Raw genomic sequence first — 17,478 nt, forward strand, 5'->3', positions numbered from 1 at the left:
CCCTCTGGGTGATAACGGCCTTAGGAGACCAGCAGACAGGCACTTACTGGAACAGTTGAAGCCCTGCAGGCACGTCCTTTGGCTAACAACAGGAAGTTAGCTCTGGCTTGGCCCCTTGTCTAGGCACCCTTAAGCAAGCAAGGCACAATCTATAAAATTGTACCCTGGAGCTTTGGACATTTTGAATTTATCAAAGATTGAGGATATGCTGTGTGTTGGCTTGACTGCTATATACTGGGCAGGGACAAATTTTAGGACAAAGCCTATTAGCTCACCTCATAGGCCCATTTTTATCATTGTATATTTTGATTTATGGCTGTAGGTGATAGTTGTGCCTAGGAGAATGCAAGAGGTAGTAGTGTAACTAAATCTTAACTGTGTCAAAGAGGACTGTTACCCTTTTCCTCTTGAATATCTTTGCTGTTCAACCATTTAATAGTCATGGGAATGTCAGTATGGTTTTTTAATTTGTAGTTCTGGTCATCAGATAACAGACAGAAATTACTGTTTCACATAGAAGTTTTAAGGTGTCTGGATTTCTTTTATCCATAGCCTTCCATTACTCAAAGGCTTCATTAAAAATGTCCACATTCGTAACTCAAAGGAGTTGAAGAAGCTCTCACCAGCTTTTCTGGTTAATAATAATATGAGTATTCACTTACCGACTGGTACCATTGCCAGGCATTGCACTTAGGTGATTTACATGTGTTGTGACACCAATCCTCATGAGTTAGGATTATCATAATTCACATATTACAGATGATGAAACCAAGGTTAGAGAAGTTAAGCTAACTTGTTCAAATTATAAGATTTGAATAAGTCTGACTTAACCTTATGGTGTGCCTTCTCCTCTGGGTAAAAAGGTCTTCTAAGATTAAATATTCCAAATTCTGTTTATAAGAATACAACAATTTTTAAAAATTGACTTTATCAGTTTATTTAAAAAACATATTCCCCAATTAATTATAAAATTCATCTGCAATAGCCCTATGTATAATATTACGTAAAATGAAGTTATCTTTATTCTATTAAATAAATCTTGTATTTTAAATTCATTATTTCAGTTCTTCCTCAATAGCCAGGGTTTTTTCCCACAAGGAGTAAAAGAACTTTTGTTATATGATCTGTAAGAATTTTTAAATCTTTGCTCAAACCTTTTTGTGTGAAGTTTTATGAACTATTCTTGAGTCTGGTCATTTTGAATCTTCCAAAATTAACACTCAAGATATTTCCAAACAAACAGGTCTGTCTGAATTTCTTCCCAAGATTGCTTACTTGCCCACAGAAAGAGTTGATCATAATTACTATAGTAAACTAGAATTGAAATTCTTGCTTTAGATGTGTGTATTCAGCCCCCCACCTTAACACAGGATCTATGGGGCCCTTAATTAACACTTCTGTAGAAATGTACCTGAAGCGCTGTCACTCATTTTACTTGTCGTCTCCGCATGATTGCTCAGAGACGTTGGCCAGAAGCCCATGCATATTTTGTAGTCAGTCTTCTGTTTCTTTTGGTCCGTGTGCAGGTCATGGTATAAATGAGAATCATAATCCCATTGTTAAACCCCCAACTCCTTTGATTAGCAGTTATGCTGGGTCTTGGAGTTGGTAGGTTGAGAAAGAAACGAATGTCTTTCCTTCCAGCTGTTTGAACATTGTAATTTTCTGCTAAGCAATATCCTGTCATTTCAGACTGTTAGAAAAACAGTTTTTTAAAATCAGTTTTCCTAGGTAGGAGAATAGCTTTCATTCCTGTTTTCTCCAATGAGGGTTGGGTAAAATGTAATTGGCATTAATTTAGGAATGAAAATCAGGTATCCTACTTGAGTTAGTAGTATAGAAATAGACCACTGTTGCTGATATTTTGGTTTAGGATGAACCGCTGTAAATCATTACATGTAGTGTTTGGACTAGTTCCATTACTTACAAAAATTGAATCAGAAAAACTTGATGCTCCTTTCAGAGATCACTACCCTTATGCTAGAATTCAGAGAATTCATGTCTTAAGTGTGTTCTGTCATTCACAACTTTAAAATACCCACGGGTACATATTTCCTGTAGCATTTACTTTCCCCTCTGTTTGTGAGTAGTGACTATTTAAAGAAGAGTTCACTGAGTGAATCTTTAGTATAAAGGGAGTGTCTCAGATGTATTTATTTAATCTGTGAGTCAGTGTTTTACAGAAGCTCTGCCAGGGGAGACTCAGGTTTGAGATCCATTATGCTTCATGAACAAGTTAAAAATTGGTAGTTAAGTGAGATAAAATGCAGTGAATTATTTAACAGCAGCTGTTTTGACATGGGAGTGGAGTTCTAAGAGCAACGGTTATTCTCCAGTGGTCACTGGTACAGAACACAGAGAAACTGAAGTTGTGGATAACATATCTTTTTAAGGTAATCACAAAGCTCTTGTAATAGCAATCTATTTTTACTCTCAAGATTTTCCTTCCCAGCTGAGCAGCAAATTTTGGTGCTATGTTCAGCATATCCTTTAATGGTCTTTATTGTTAAGACTTTGTAATTGAATATAAATAACTTTTAAAGATACATTTAAAATCAAAACTGAATTTGATTTTGCTTTTTAAAATAAACTTTCGATTTCTCGACAGCTAAGTAATTAATATCTTAGTAATCTAACATTTTAGAAAAATACTGAAAAACGAAACTGATGTGGGAGTGGACCTTTTCTGTCAGGCAAAAGCACAGTGTAAAGTCAAAAACAGATGATTCTGTATCTCAGTGTTACAGCCAGTTTTGTTTTAAAATTCACCATAATGTCTCCCTGTGATAACAAATCCACCGAAATTAATACTCTCACAGGAATTCTTAATCATCATCATAGGTGAACTATATTTCGATATAACTGGCTTCTTTTGTAATGCTGTATATTTTGTTTTGCTTGAAACATCATTTTGAGAAAGGCTTTATCAGCAGTCTGTGGCACAAAACAATCCCTTGACTTTGGACTTGTTTTTGTAAAGTACTCGTATCACTACTGCTTTATTATGAAAAATAAACCTGTAGGCAAAGAAGTAAATTAGAATTGAGCTAAGATTTTATTATAGTTCATGAAATTTTAGAACTACATTTTAGTGATCTTTACCTGGAGCTTATTGGAAATGCAAAATCTCAGACTTGACTCCAGATATTCTGAATCACAATCTGTGAAATCTGCATTTTAATGAGCTCCCCAGGTGATCCCTGTGCACTTTGATAACTGGTCTAGTGCTCTACCCTAAATAAATTAAAGGAACTAATTTACTTTGGAGATGTTAAATGACAAGCCCAAGGTGACACATCTAGTTAGTGGAGAAGCATGAATGGATTGGTTGCTCTCATAATTCTGGTACTTTAATTTCAAGATACCGTTTTTTGGCCTCCAAGATGTTAATAAACTATAGTTACTTAAGGATTATTGTATCTCCTTTTCATCCCACTAATCTCTACCCCAGCTTTCCAGTTCACCCTCTAGAATCAAATGTGAAAGAGCTACCAGCTTACTTGTTGAGAGCTGCTGTGCTGGTGCTAGCTTTAGAGGGTAGGAATGGAGACGCCCTGTGGCAGTGTGGGCCAGTCTGGAGCAGCAGTATTCTCTGCTTTCTCGTCTGCCCTCATGGGGCACGTTTTATTTCATAAAAAATCATTGTGAAGAGTCTAGGGACTCTTTAATCTTCCGTATAATATTTTAAAGTAAATCAAAGTATAACAAATTTAAGCATATTTGTTCATTGCAGTTGAATCTAATACATACTTTACCTGGTGGATTTTTTTTATTATTTTCATAGCAAACTTTAGTATTATAATGTTACTAGTCATAGTGAACCATACTTCTCTATCACCAATGACTCTAAAGGCACCATAATGGAAAGATCAGAGGACATGAACATTTGGCAATATTAATCAGCCAAACTATACACTTGATTCTGATTTCTTCCCTCTCCCAGACAATGGTTGTCCGTGTACTGTCAGCACCCAGCCCTCTTCTTTGTACTGATTCTACTACGCTAGTGAGGGCCCTGATCATCTCTAGCCTTGCTTGCTGAATTAGCCTTTTAGCTGTTCATCTTTTAAAAAAATATCCAGTGTCTCCAAAATCCTGAGCCTGCCATTCATGGTGTCTTCCACCTGAACCCAGTCCACGGCTCCATTTCCTCTTCCCTTCTCCTCCTCTCATATCGCATGTGCCAGGTACTCTTTGTCAGGAACTATCTTTTTATCCTTTCAGTCCCCTTATATTGAAGTATTTTAAGTCAGTTTACTTGTGAAACTTGCCTTGACTACCTGCATTCCCCTCCCCTCTAACTTAATCACTACCTTCTTTAAACTCCCTTCCATTGAAGTTCATCAAGGAATAATGAAGTTTTAATAAGTAGTGAAGATTTGTATATGCTCCTTTATCTTCTCCATTATTCAAGTAAACTTCCTTGGAAATCTGATTCATCTTTGATTTCCTCAGAGGAACACAATAGTGAACAAGAACTTATTTTTAAGAGACTTACAGTCTATTTGGGGTGATAATCATTAAATAAAGAGAGAACATTGAAACTGTGGTTAAGTGCTATGGGGTAGAGATACATGATTTCATGGGAGCATTAAATAGTGGTATTGACCCAGAAAACTTATTTTCTTTTTTTTTTGCGCCGAAACCCAGGAACGAAAGAAAACTCATTTTCAAAATGAGGCTTGATCTGAGATCTGAAGAGTGAATTAAGCAAAGAAGGGCAGGGAAGTGCAGTCCAGGCAGAGTAGACAGCATGAGCAAAGGCCCTGGCATGAGGCGGAGCATGGCAAATGCGGACAGCCGGAGGGAGGCCTGGGCAGTGAGGCCGCAGAGCATGTGAGGTGTAAGCCCCGGCTGCAGTGCGGGGAGAGAAGGGGGGAATGGGGGGTCAGCAGCGGGCACGGGCCTCTGTTGTGTTTGAAGCACTGCCGTAACACATTCAGCCCCAAATTTCCGTGGCTTCGCACAGGAAAGGTTAGCCTCTATCATGGAGAGTCCAGCAGGATCGGGCCGCCCTTTTCTGTCTTGAAGTGTGTCTGCTGAGGTCATCTTGTCAGGGGAACATGGAGCTACATCATTTTTAAGGAGCCAGGCCTGGAAGTGGTTTATATCACTGTTCCCACCTGTCCACAAGCAGAACTCAGTCACATAGCCCCAGGGGAACTCGCAGGGAAGTCTGGGAAGTGGTCTACCTTTGTGCCCAGGAAGAGGAAACTGGGACACAGGATCCTGTTCTCGCTCCCTTGCAACCACGTGGGAGGTTGTTGTAACAGTTCAGATAACAGGCAGCGGTAGCTTGGGCTTTGAGTGGCAACATGAGAAATGAATGTCTTGGGAAAAGACATGAAAATTCAAAAAGCTAAGGGAAGTGAGGGAGAAGGAATTGCTGAGATGTCTCAGGTTTGGGGCTTATATAACTAGGATGGTGATGTGAACTGAGAAAGGAAGACTGACTAGAAAGGTATTTGGACATGCTGAGCATCAGATGAGACGTCCAGGTGGAGAGGTTAGGTAGGAGATTGGGTGTAAAGGCTGCAAGGTCAGAAAAGCAGAAGTCTGAACAATGTGTCATTTGGATTAGATGATCAGAAAGCTTGGATTAAATCTCCTTGGGAGAATCAGAGTCCCTCCTTGCCACCTGCACTGCCATTAGCATCTGCTTTCTGCCCGATGGCTCTAACCGCCCTCTGACCTCAGCTGAACCCTTTGGTGTCTCCAGAGCCCTTGTGCTTGTCTTTAGGTGATCCCCTTTAGAACTCCCCATAACAGCTATTCTAAATCTTTACTTAGTATGCCCTTAAATTGCTCATCTACTCCTGGCTTAAACTTCACAGAGAAAATAGAGCCTGGTAAGCACAATTTTTAGCAGTTTATCTTCCTTCCTCCTTTAAACTGTTACCTTCCCTCTTCCTACTTTAGAGGAAGAAATGATATAGATACTTTTTTAAGACTGACGTCCCCATCTGTGCCCTGGATCTCCTCAGTCTCTTTAGAGTTCTGACTCTTAATTATGAGTGGTTATAAGTTTCCTCTGGAGCCAAATTGCAAGAGTTCAAGTCTTAGTTCCACTACTAGTTTCTGTGTGACCCTGGTCACGTTACTTAATTTTTCTATACCTAAATTTCCACATCTGTAAGATGCAAATACTAGTAGCTATCTCGTAGAATTTCTGTGATTTAGAAGTGTCTGGCAATGGTAGGTATTCAGTACTATTAGGTTTTCGTTTTCTTTTTCTTTTCAGTATTTTGGATTCTTTTCTCTTGTTCCCTCAAGCTTTTAAACTTCTAGTATGTTCCGCATTTCCCCATTCAGACAGCTTCCATGGTTAACACTTAATCTTCCCTTTTCCCTTCACCACTAACAATCCTGTCTTCTGTCTTTACTTCCTCAATTCCCCGTGTATCCTCAGCCCATTACCCGGGACTTCTGCCTCATTCCTTTTATCTCCTGAAATGCTCAGAGACCTAATTGCCAAGCCCAGTGGTCTGTTTTCAGTCATTATTAGACATTGCAGTTTTTGGTATTGATGACTTCCTTCCTCAAAACACTCTCCTTTGGCTTCTAGGATGCTGTTTTCTCTCTTTTAACTTTTTCTTAGTTTTCTTGTCATTTCTTAGTCCCTTTGACTTGTTTCTCTTTTGCTACTTAATGTCGGTGCCTCCATGATACTTAGTCCAAAATATCTGTTAATCCATGCTCATAGTTCCAGTTGAAATCTCCACCTAGATGTCTTGCACATTGTTCAAAATTAACATGTCAAACTGTACCCATCTCCCCCTTCTGTTTATATACCACAGTCTAGTTACCAGTTTAAGGATTTTTGGGTCTTCTCTGATACTACTTCTGTTTCACTCAGTTATATTGGTTCTACTTTGAAATGTTCTTTGATTTGTTTTTTTTATTTTAGAGCTTTCTCCTATGGATATTTTTAGTTGCCTCAAAAGTGGTCTTCCTGTTTCCATTGTCTTTGCCAGTTTCTGCCTCACACTCTTCAGTGTTAATTACCTCAAGCAGAAGCGTCTACCCATCAGAAAACTCCACAGACCTTATTTCTGATAGAAAAAGCCCAAACTTCTCCTTACTGAGGCTTTTAAGGTGCCTATAACTTACAGCTAGATTGGCTGAAATTCGTTGCATTGTAATTACAGAGTACACATTTCCTATTTTCAATTACTGGTACGTGATTAATTTGATTAATTTCCAAGTCAGAGTTTAAAATGTGTGAGATATATCACTTATTGTTGACAGATAACATTCAAATATTGATTGATTGGTTATAAAGCTTCAAATATCATCTTCGTGCTTTTTAAAGATCGGTTGGGCAAGTGTGACTTGCGGATCAACATTATGGACTTGGAAGTTAGAGGAATTGGGGTCTGTTTCTAGTTATTCCTTATTTTTGTTACTTTGAATATTGTATTCATCTCTGTCCGAAAAAGCAAAATAAAGATTTTTAACTTGCTGAACATAGATGAACAATGAAGATCAGAACAATACTACTCTTAAAGCAATAAAAGAAGATTTAAGGAAAGTGCTTTTTAAAAGTAGAATAGTGATAAGGTTGTGTAGCTTCTGAGGTAATTTTCTAGTCTTAATTTTCTGTATCTACCACTTTGTTATTTTAGAGTGAAATGTTCATTTATCAATAGAATGTAGATTAGATTAGATAGGATTGAAGTGGATTATGATTAGATGTGGATCACATTAGATGAAATTGAACTGTATTAGAACTCTTTTAATTAATATTATTAAATGGCCAAATAACCTTAATAAGTACCGTGTTTCCCTGAGTATAAGCCCTAGCCAGACCATTAGCTCTAATGCATCTTTTGGAGCAAACATTAATATGAGAGCCGGTCTTATATTAAAATAAGACCCGGTATTTATGTTATGTTATATTATATTATATTATATTATATTATATTATATTATATTATATTACACTACATTACATTACATTACATTACATTATACCTGGTCTTATATTAAAATAAGACCAGGTCTTATATAATATAATGTAATATAAGGCCAGGTCTTATATTAATTTTTGCTCCAAAAGACACATTAGAGCTGATGGTCTGGCTAGGGCTTATGTTCGGGGAAACACAGTAAATGCTGGGATGTTAGCGTATTTTAACACCCAGAATTCTTACATACATTTTTAAGTAAGAGCTTTATTGAGATAAAGTTCATATACCGTAAAGCACAAGTCACTGGTGTTCAGTGTATTTACAGAGTTGTGCATCCATCACTGCTGTCAAATTCTAAAACTGTATCACTCTGAAAAGAAACCTCATACCCATCAGTAATCACTCGGTTCCTCTCTTCCCTAATCTCCTTTCTGTCTATGAATTTGTCTGTTTCGAACATTTCATAGAAATAGAATCATGCAATGTGACCTTTTATGTCTGCTTTCTTTCACTTAGAATAATGTGTTCAAGTTTCATCCATGTTGTAACATGTATCAGCATGTATCGTTTTCGAAGCTGAATAATATTTTAATATTATTGTATGGATATACCACATTTTGTTTATTCATTCATCAGTTGATAGACATTTGGATTCTTTGTTCTTTTGGGCTATTAGGTATAATGCTGCTATGAACATTCCTATGTAAATTTTTGTATGGTCGTATGTTTTTATTTGTGTATATACCCAGGAGAGTGACATTGCTACGTGTTAACTGCATGTTTAACTTTTTGAGTAATTGCCAGACTATTTCCTGAAGCAGTGACACTACTTAACAATTCTGTCAGCAGTATATAAGGGTTCCAGTTTCTCAACAACCTCACCAACCTTTGTTGCTGCTGTTTTGTTTGTTATAGTCATTTAGTGGGTGTGAAGTAGTGTGTCATGGTTGATTTGATATGCACTGTCATATGACTAATGGTGTTGAACTTTTTGCCCAAGAGTTTAGTGACCATTTTTATATCTTTGAAGAAATGTCTATTCAAATCCTTTATCCATTTTAAAATCAGGTTATTTGTCTTTTTTATTGTTGTTAAGTTATAAAGGTTCTTTATATATTCTGGATACAAGTTCCTTATTGGATTTGCCAATATTTTCTCCCACTGTATGGTTTATCTTTTCATCTTACAAGTGTTTTTATTTTTTAATCAAATTACTTGATATTAATTTTGGGTATAATATTTTTGCATTGTTTAGTGTTTATATTTTATTAAGTTTAAATTCTTGCTTTAGAAAAGCTAACATGCACCAGAGTAGTTAATGAAGCATGCAAAAATTATGAATATAGTAAAGTTAATGTAAATAGCACATTCCTTAAAGAAGATAAAAAGATTAAAAACTGGTTTTAGAGCTTTTGCTATGAAGAGCTTGGGTCACTTAAAAAAAAAAAAAAAGATCTGTGTAACTGCTTCCTCGTCTCAGAGTAGCAAATATAACATGGTAAAAAGGTTTGTTTTTCTGGTCGGTATAATCCCAAATTACGATATCTTTGTTGCAGCAGTAAACATTTTCATATTCTTTTTTTAAAATTGAGATATTGACATATAACATTGTGTAATTTTATGGTGCATAAGGTGTTGATTTGATGCATTAATATATTACAGTTATGGTTACCTTCTCAGCATTAACTGACACTTCTGTCTCATAATTATTTTTTTTGTGGTATGAACAATTAAGATCTAGTCTCTTAGCAATCTTATTTGTTGTAATCTTAATTTAAAAATTGGAGATTTTATAAGTGATATTTTAAAGGCGCGTGACTAATTTGTTGCTGAATATTAATTGTTTAATTTTGAAATGTGAGTAGAACAAAGACCTTTTAATTCTTCTTTTATTAACAGAAGATATGCCATAGGAATGGAATTTTTTCAACCTAGCCACTCTGACCATTTGTTATGCATTATGAAAACATTTTTGGGTATTATTAATACCCAGACTGGGGAGAGGACTACCCCCAGTCATGGCTCTCAGCAAACTCTATAAGAAGAAAACATTCTAGCATCTCAGGAAGTACCTTTTTTCATGTTTTAGGGTAGGAGGGCCTGCATAGATGACTCTTTCCTTACTCCCACATCATAGAGATGAGTGGTTTATATATACTGTCTTGTAAAACTTCAATGACTGAAATTAGTGATTGTAGCTCAGATTTTCCAGTTTCCCTGTTGGACAATAAGTATACCTTAAAAATTTAAATGTATGTCAGTCGACCATGTTTTCCTGAAAATAAGATATAGCTGGAAATCAGTTCTAATGAATCTTTTGGAGCAAAAATTAATATAAGACCCGGTCTTATTTTACTGTAAGACTGGGTTTTATATAAGACTGGGTCTTATATTAATCTTTCCTCAAGAGACGCATTAGAGCTGATTGTCCAGCTAGGTCTTATTTTCGGGGAAACACGGTATAACCAGAAGTTATGTAGTGTTTTATATTTGGCATGATAAAAATTATAAACCTCTTTCTGATTTTCTTTTATTATAGGCCTCAGGAGTGCAAGTTGCTGATGAAGTATGTCGCATCTTTTATGACATGAAAGTTCGAAAGTGTTCCACACCAGAAGAAATCAAGAAAAGAAAGAAGGCTGTCATTTTTTGTCTCAGTGCAGACAAGAAGTGCATCATTGTAGAAGAAGGCAAAGAGATCTTGGTTGGAGATGTTGGTGTGACTATAACCGACCCTTTCAAGCATTTTGTGGGCATGCTTCCTGAGAAAGATTGTCGCTATGCTTTGTATGATGCAAGCTTTGAAACCAAGGAATCCAGAAAAGAGGAGTTGATGTTTTTTTTGTGGTGAGAGCATTGATAGAAATATTGAGTCTCTGTAAAACTCAAGAGTTAATCTCAATGTTAGTTTAGCACTTGGACAACCAGTTCCTGAGGCAAAAGTAATTTTCAGTCAAGCTATCTGCAGTCATTGCCATTAACTTTTATTCATAAGGTTTCATAAGATAAAGTCTTAGCTGGATTGATGTTCGTGGGATCAAAACTAAATTTTAACTACTCTGCTTGAAAGAAAATGACTTGCAAAGGTTGATTATTTTTGGTGGTGGAAGGGGCACGGGATAGATTACTATGCATTCTTTGAACTCCTTATATGCTGAAATTTCTCTTAAAATTCTTCCTAGAATACTGAGAAGAAAGTTTATCTCATCAAAATCCTACTTGTGCCTCTGTAGTTTGCTACTTTTGAAGTTATCCTTGCCTTCAACTGTAATTTGCTCTACATTCACACTGTCCATTAGTATAGCCACTGGCCACTGTAGTTAATTTAAAAGTATTAAAATTAAATAAAATTTAAAATTTATTTTCTTAGTTGAATAGCCACACTTCAAATGCTCAGTAGCCATGTGTGACTAGTGGCTACCTTACTGGGTAGCACAGATATAGAACATTTCCATCATTACAGAAAGCTCTGTTGGACAATGTTGCTCTAAATAGTGAAAAAGTGTCATAAAATGATTTACGTGACCTTTTTCTTGAAAGCCTGTTTAAGCTAGCTCTTCTTGTCCTTTCAAGTAAGTTAATATTTGAGATCAAGCTTGAGTTAAAAGCTACACGTGTATCCCTCATTTAATTGTATTATACTACATTCCTTGAGATGGAGTTCTTACCTAGTGAGAATATTTCTAGTTTCCAAGGGGAAGGAGGATTGGTAACAGCCTCTGATTTGGGGGGAGTGAGGGTCCTCTTGGTACTTAGACCTGAGCCAGGGCAGGGCAAGGCAAGGGGGTGGCTGGGGGTGGGCTTAGCTCTTAGCTGTGTGTCAGGAACATCTTGAGATGTGGGGCTAGGAATTCTGGTTTAAAGGAATGTAACTAGATCACACCTCAGTTCCATTTCAGCAAGCCTTCATTGCACTTGGCTAAACCGAGATACTGTGAGGACTCTATATATGAGGTCTGGATGCTTGTATTAGGGCAGCTTACTGTTCTGCAAGCCCGGCAGCCACAAACATACATACAGACAGACAGAGAGACATACGTACGTACGTACGTACATACGTACAGATAGTAGTTTATGAGACAAAAAGAGCACATTCCTGGTTTGAGTGAAGGTGCATTCATTAAACTTACTTCTACTACTTGCTGGGTATTGTGGTGGGGCCTGGGAAAACAGCTGTGAATAAAACATGTAAAGTCTGCCCTTCTGGGATTTATAGCTGCGTGGCAGGTGTGGTAGGTAGCTAAATAATGGTTTTGACTTTTAAATTGGTGAATATTTTCTTTATTTTCCCTGCTATTTTCCCTGGTTTTTATACAGTTTTATTCACTATGAAAATGATCCTCTTCATTAAAAAAACATTTGGAAAATAAAAGGAGAAAGGAGAAAAGAAAATTCCATGTTAGTGCAGTGTTTCCTTTTGCATCACTGCTTTTTGAAAGAAAAAGTAAAACCTTTGGGAGTTTTCTGTAACAGGCTCTGTTTAGGGCCCAGGGAACAGCTCCTGAAGTGTTTTTAAAAATCTGGTTGGACTAAAATCAGAGCAGCAAGTGCCTTTTCCTGTCCATGACCTATTTTACATAAGAAAAGTATCCACTTAACTTTGTAGCTCAAGCATCTTCCAGACCTGAGGAAAGTTGTTATGGCTTGCCTCCCACCTTGGACCTTAGAGTGGGAAGAATAAGCATCTGAGAGACATAGAGACTGCCCTTTTACTGGTTCCCAAGAATAGAATCTTTGCCTGCTGTGGGAGGGGTAGACTATGTGAGGTCCCTGCCAGCCCATGGTGTTAATGACTGGAACATCCTGGAAATAACAGCAGTGAAATGGAATCCTTAAGTGCTTAAAAGTATTTAACTACACTCCATTTACCCTTTGGTATCTGGTACCGTGTGTTTCCCCGGAAATAAGACCTAGCCGGACCATCAGTTCTAATGTGTCTTTTGGAGCAAAAATTAATATAAGACCCGGTATTATATGATATTATATTATGTTATATTATATATGAATTACATCATATCACATCATATCATATTAAGACTGGGTCTTATATTAATTTTTTGCTCTAGAAGACACATTAGAGGTCATGGTCCGGCTAGGTCTTATTTTCGGGGAAACATGGTAGTGTGTGGTGGATACCGGCCTGTGGTTGGGTGGTAGGGATAGTGGGAAATGAGGCATTCGTAGATAAGCAGTTTGAATAGGATGGGATTTTTCTGTCTATTATTAATATTGCTGGTGAAGAAAGTAGTGAAGCATATGCTATGCTTCCAGTCTTCATTCAGGATAGGTGGAAGCAGCACTAAAAATTTTGTAAATACGAGATGATAGTAGTATTGACAATTAAGACATAATTATTGTTGAATTGCCATTAAGCTTCTAACATGTTTTATTATGTTAGACTAAGATGGAAAACAAGTATTCATTTAGTTAGAATTTGCTATTGGAATAGACAAATGAAAGGACTGGGGAGGTTTAAGAATGGGATTTTTACTCAGTTTGTAACATATTCTTTTTAAGAAAACAATCAAAGCATAAATGTTGAATTTGCTAGCATTTCTTAATTTGGAGTGGCAGATACTTGATTTACATATTATTCTCTGTACTTTTCTGTATTTTGAAACTTTTTCCAACCAGAAAGTGTTAAAAACCTTATATAAACATGGTTGTTTATATAAGCCTGAACTCTTCAAGCCTTTATTGATAAATTAGAAAAAAATTTTTTACCAGAGAGTAAGGGGGGTGGGGAGAGGGAGATGACAGTAAGGGGGATCAAATATATGGTGATGGAAGGAGAACTGACTCTGGGTGGTGAACACACAATGGGATTTATAGATGATGTAATACAGAATTGTACACCGAAATCTATGTGATTTCACTAACAATTGTCACCCCAATAAATTTTTTAAAAATTCTTTTAAACGGGACAAATTGGGTAATACAGTGAATTATTCAGTGTTGGTTCTTTTTTTCTGGTCCCATTAATATGATTTTTAAACAGCAGTTCTCTGCTTTTTTTCCACTTGGTGAGCCTGAGCCATTCTGTGTACGCCCATCCATACAGTTACTATCCAAAGAGGTTGAGACAGAAAACTTGTATAGAGATTCTGAGGACACCCCCCCCCCCCAATCACTGATGCAAATGTTTAACACGATGTAAACTGTACTTTCTCTAAACCAGTTTTTTCATTTTTGGCATCTGTTTATCCAGGGCACCAGAGCTAGCACCTCTGAAAAGTAAAATGATCTATGCGAGCTCCAAGGATGCAATCAAAAAGAAATTTCAAGGTATGGTCTAGATTTACTTCCAAATATTTAGAGGTGTGGTGAGCCCCTGGAATTGGGGCTACATCTTTTCTAAGAAGCACTGATTTCTCTGGAGAGCCTTGGCCACAAAGAAGGGAAGCACTGCTGCTTTTGAGAAAAAGCCCAGAAGTTTGAACCCAGTTTTCAGTGTGTCCTCTGCCTTGTGCTAGTCACTCTGGGTCTGGTCTCCATGGCTCATATTTAATAACCTGTTCTCTCAACATTGTGTGCCTATCACTTGTTCAAGCTGGTTTTCCACTAGTGTGAGATGCTGCCAAGTTTCTCACAGAGCAGGTGGAGACTAATTAGTTTACATTGGTCATACTAAATAATAAATTTGCTCTTGCCTTTGAATGTAGTTGACATAACAAAGTTGAAAAAGGAAATGTTAATAAATGGGAAAGGATACTTTCATCTTTAGCTTTACTTTGGAATGGTATGATTTTAGGTAATTGACTCATCTGTATCCAAAGGAAGTGCCCTCACTCCTTGAGCTGGCCAGTTATGTGTGACTTGCCCACTGGGTGATTGGGATCCTGATGAGATGGCCTGACCATACTGACTGTCTCCAGCCAGGAGGAAATGTTGGTATGATGGGAAGAGCATGGGGCAAGTGCCCAAAGGCCTGCACTGAGGGCTAAGCTTGTCATCTGACTGCTGTGTGACCTTGACCAAAACCACTTAACCTCCTTGGGCCTTGATTCTCTCAGCTGTAGAATGAGAGATCGTCTAGATCGTGTGAGCTCAGTCTCAGAGGTGCCCTACCTCCCTCCTGCCATGGCCAGTCCCAAACAGCTGGGCGAGCCAAAGTCACAAGGGCTTGGCCCAGTGTGGTTTTTGTTTTGTTTGTTTTACTGTGATTTTTACATTGTTGTAGCTGAACAGGTTTGCCCTAGCTTACTTTACTTTCCTGAAAACTGCTGCTGAGTAGTTCAGGCCTCGTCAGGTTCTACATGTGTTTGGGTTGATGTTGGGCCACCCCTGGAATTATGTTCATCGGTCGGTTAACTGATGTTTTAACATGACTCCTTAGCCTCAGTACTTCCAGAACACAATTGAAAGAGATTCAGAGTGGATTCCTCACACACCTGATCTGGTAATATTAAAGACGGCCACTTTGTCACCTTTTTCCTAGTGAAACCGCCACTGGCTTTTTCCATTCAGTCCTAAGTGGTCCAAAAGCTGACCTGTTATGCTTTCAGCAGCTTAAGAAATGGTCTTAAAATTATGGAAAATCAGAAACAATGCAGCTATTTAAAAGATTGCTATTTACAGAAAAGCTACTGTGTATAATTCTATAATTGAGCTCATTCTGCAGTGTGGTGACTTAATTTTTCTGAGAAAGCAATCAGTAAAACATTTTACATAGTTTTCACTGTGATAGATTCCTTAAACGTTGTAGTATAATGCCACTGGAGAGCTGTTTTGTAGAACAAAAGAGATGTCATTTGTAAGTACTCTTACTGTTCAGTACAGTTGACAAAATCAACTGCAGTCAAAACATTAAATTCATATTTTTACTTACGTTTTACAAACCAAGAAAAAACATTACTAGACTTGTTTTTTAACTTTTTATTGAACTACATCATATCTATAGAACAGTACACATCATGAATTATTGTAGAACTCAATGAATTTTCACAAACTGAACTTAATGGTAGTTTCTTGATGCAATGACCAGTACCCCAGAAGTCCCACTTGTGCCCCTTCTGGTCATACCACTTCCTTTGACTCCTCCACAGGGTAACCGATGCCCTGGCTTCTAACAGCGTAAAGTAGCTTTGGCTGATTTCGTACTAGTGGAATCCTCCAGAATGTATGCCTTTATGTCTGGCTTCTTTCAGTAAACATGTTTGTTAGTTATTCACTTTGATGCATGTAATAACAGATTATTTATTATTTTGTAGTATTTTGTTGTTTGTGTATTCCACAGCTTTTCTATCCATATTAGAACTGATCTTTTAAAGCAGCTTGATATCTTAGAAATAGGTAAACTACTACAATAATTCTAAATAAAATTATTGTTTTTTTTTCCTAGGCATAAAACATGAATGTCAAGCAAATGGGCCAGAAGACCTCAATCGGGCCTGTATTGCTGAAAAGCTAGGTGGATCCTTAATTGTAGCTTTTGAAGGATGCCCTGTGTAGTTCATCATTCAGTGCCACAGATCGAAAGCTTCCATGTTTCATGTTATTCTCTTGCTATATAAGTAAGGCAAATATATTTAGGCCAGGGTCTCACTGAGGGCGAGCTGTCTTGTCTGCTGTTCGAGTAAACTAGTCTATAAACATGTGCTAACAGCCCTAAATAAATCTAAAATCTAAAGTTTTATTGGTGTGAAATTAAATTCTTATTGGCCAAATGCCTATTTTGATGAGTTAGCTTGTAAAGATTTTTGCTAAGCTCATAATTTTTAATAATGCAGATCACAAAACAGTACAAGGTCACATGAAGAGAATTATTGCATCCTTGTTAATCTGAGCAATTACTTTGTTTCTTTAGCTTAGAGAATTGGTCATACCTGGTTATAATTTTGGCCCAAATTCTTTATTCTTTCTTCAGCTAAACTGATAATGGAAAATAATTCTCACAACCTGTAATAACACTAATATACTAACTACAGTAAGATTAAGTCAGGTAGTCTTTTAATTCTACCAGATGTGTAATGGAGACTGTCTCAGAATTTTGTACACTTATAATCAGCGCTGATCTTGCAAAGCACTATTTCAAGCACGTAGTTGGAATACAGGAAGCAACTCCATACATCTGGGGTAAGCTCTCCACTTACTAGTTGGGAAACTGTTCTGAGAGTGACCTTGCATCTTGTGAATAATGGTGTGTCCTCAGAAAAATGTGCAATATCTTGTAACAACCAATTATAAGGCAAATTAGGGCTCCATTGTAATACGCTTTGTTCATGAAAATGATGAAATGGTGTATTGATAAGCTGGGACACTGCTGAAATCTCTCCTTCAGAACTTGTTGCTTCTGGTACATAAGGTGTGGAAGAACATTAGATATGTTTATTCTGGGGCCTGGGAGAACGTCTTAATCTCCTGGAGCAGTTTGTCAACTGTATGTGAAATTAGGAGCAGGTATGACAAGTGATGACACCCACAGGAAAGCCACTACCTGATGACACTTGGAAGTGATTGTCTTTAACATCACAGGCATAACACTTTGAACAATACAGAGATGCACAAACAGTTGAACTTAGAAGTAGCTGTGTTGGCTTTATGTAATAAATGAAGCATTTTTAACGTA

General features: G+C 37.2%; 1 protein-coding gene across 3 annotated transcripts in view; it reads left to right on the top strand.

Annotated features, from left to right (window-relative positions):
* DSTN (destrin, actin depolymerizing factor) overlaps positions 1 to 17,478 on the top strand; it is a 28,663-nt gene extending 11,185 nt beyond the window's left edge. For all 3 annotated transcript variants that reach the window (XM_081034544.1, XM_081034545.1, XM_081034546.1), the window contains 3 exons: positions 10,450 to 10,757; positions 14,119 to 14,195; positions 16,252 to 17,478. In XM_081034544.1, coding sequence (XP_080890670.1) covers positions 10,450 to 10,757; positions 14,119 to 14,195; positions 16,252 to 16,361 — 495 coding nt within the window. In that variant the 3' untranslated portion in view covers positions 16,362 to 17,478. The remainder of the gene's footprint in view (positions 1 to 10,449; positions 10,758 to 14,118; positions 14,196 to 16,251) is intronic.

The sequence above is a fragment of the Rhinolophus hipposideros genome, assembly GCF_964194185.1.
Source record: "Rhinolophus hipposideros genome assembly, chromosome: 22".
In the NCBI taxonomy this organism is placed as follows: Eukaryota; Metazoa; Chordata; class Mammalia; order Chiroptera; family Rhinolophidae; genus Rhinolophus; species Rhinolophus hipposideros.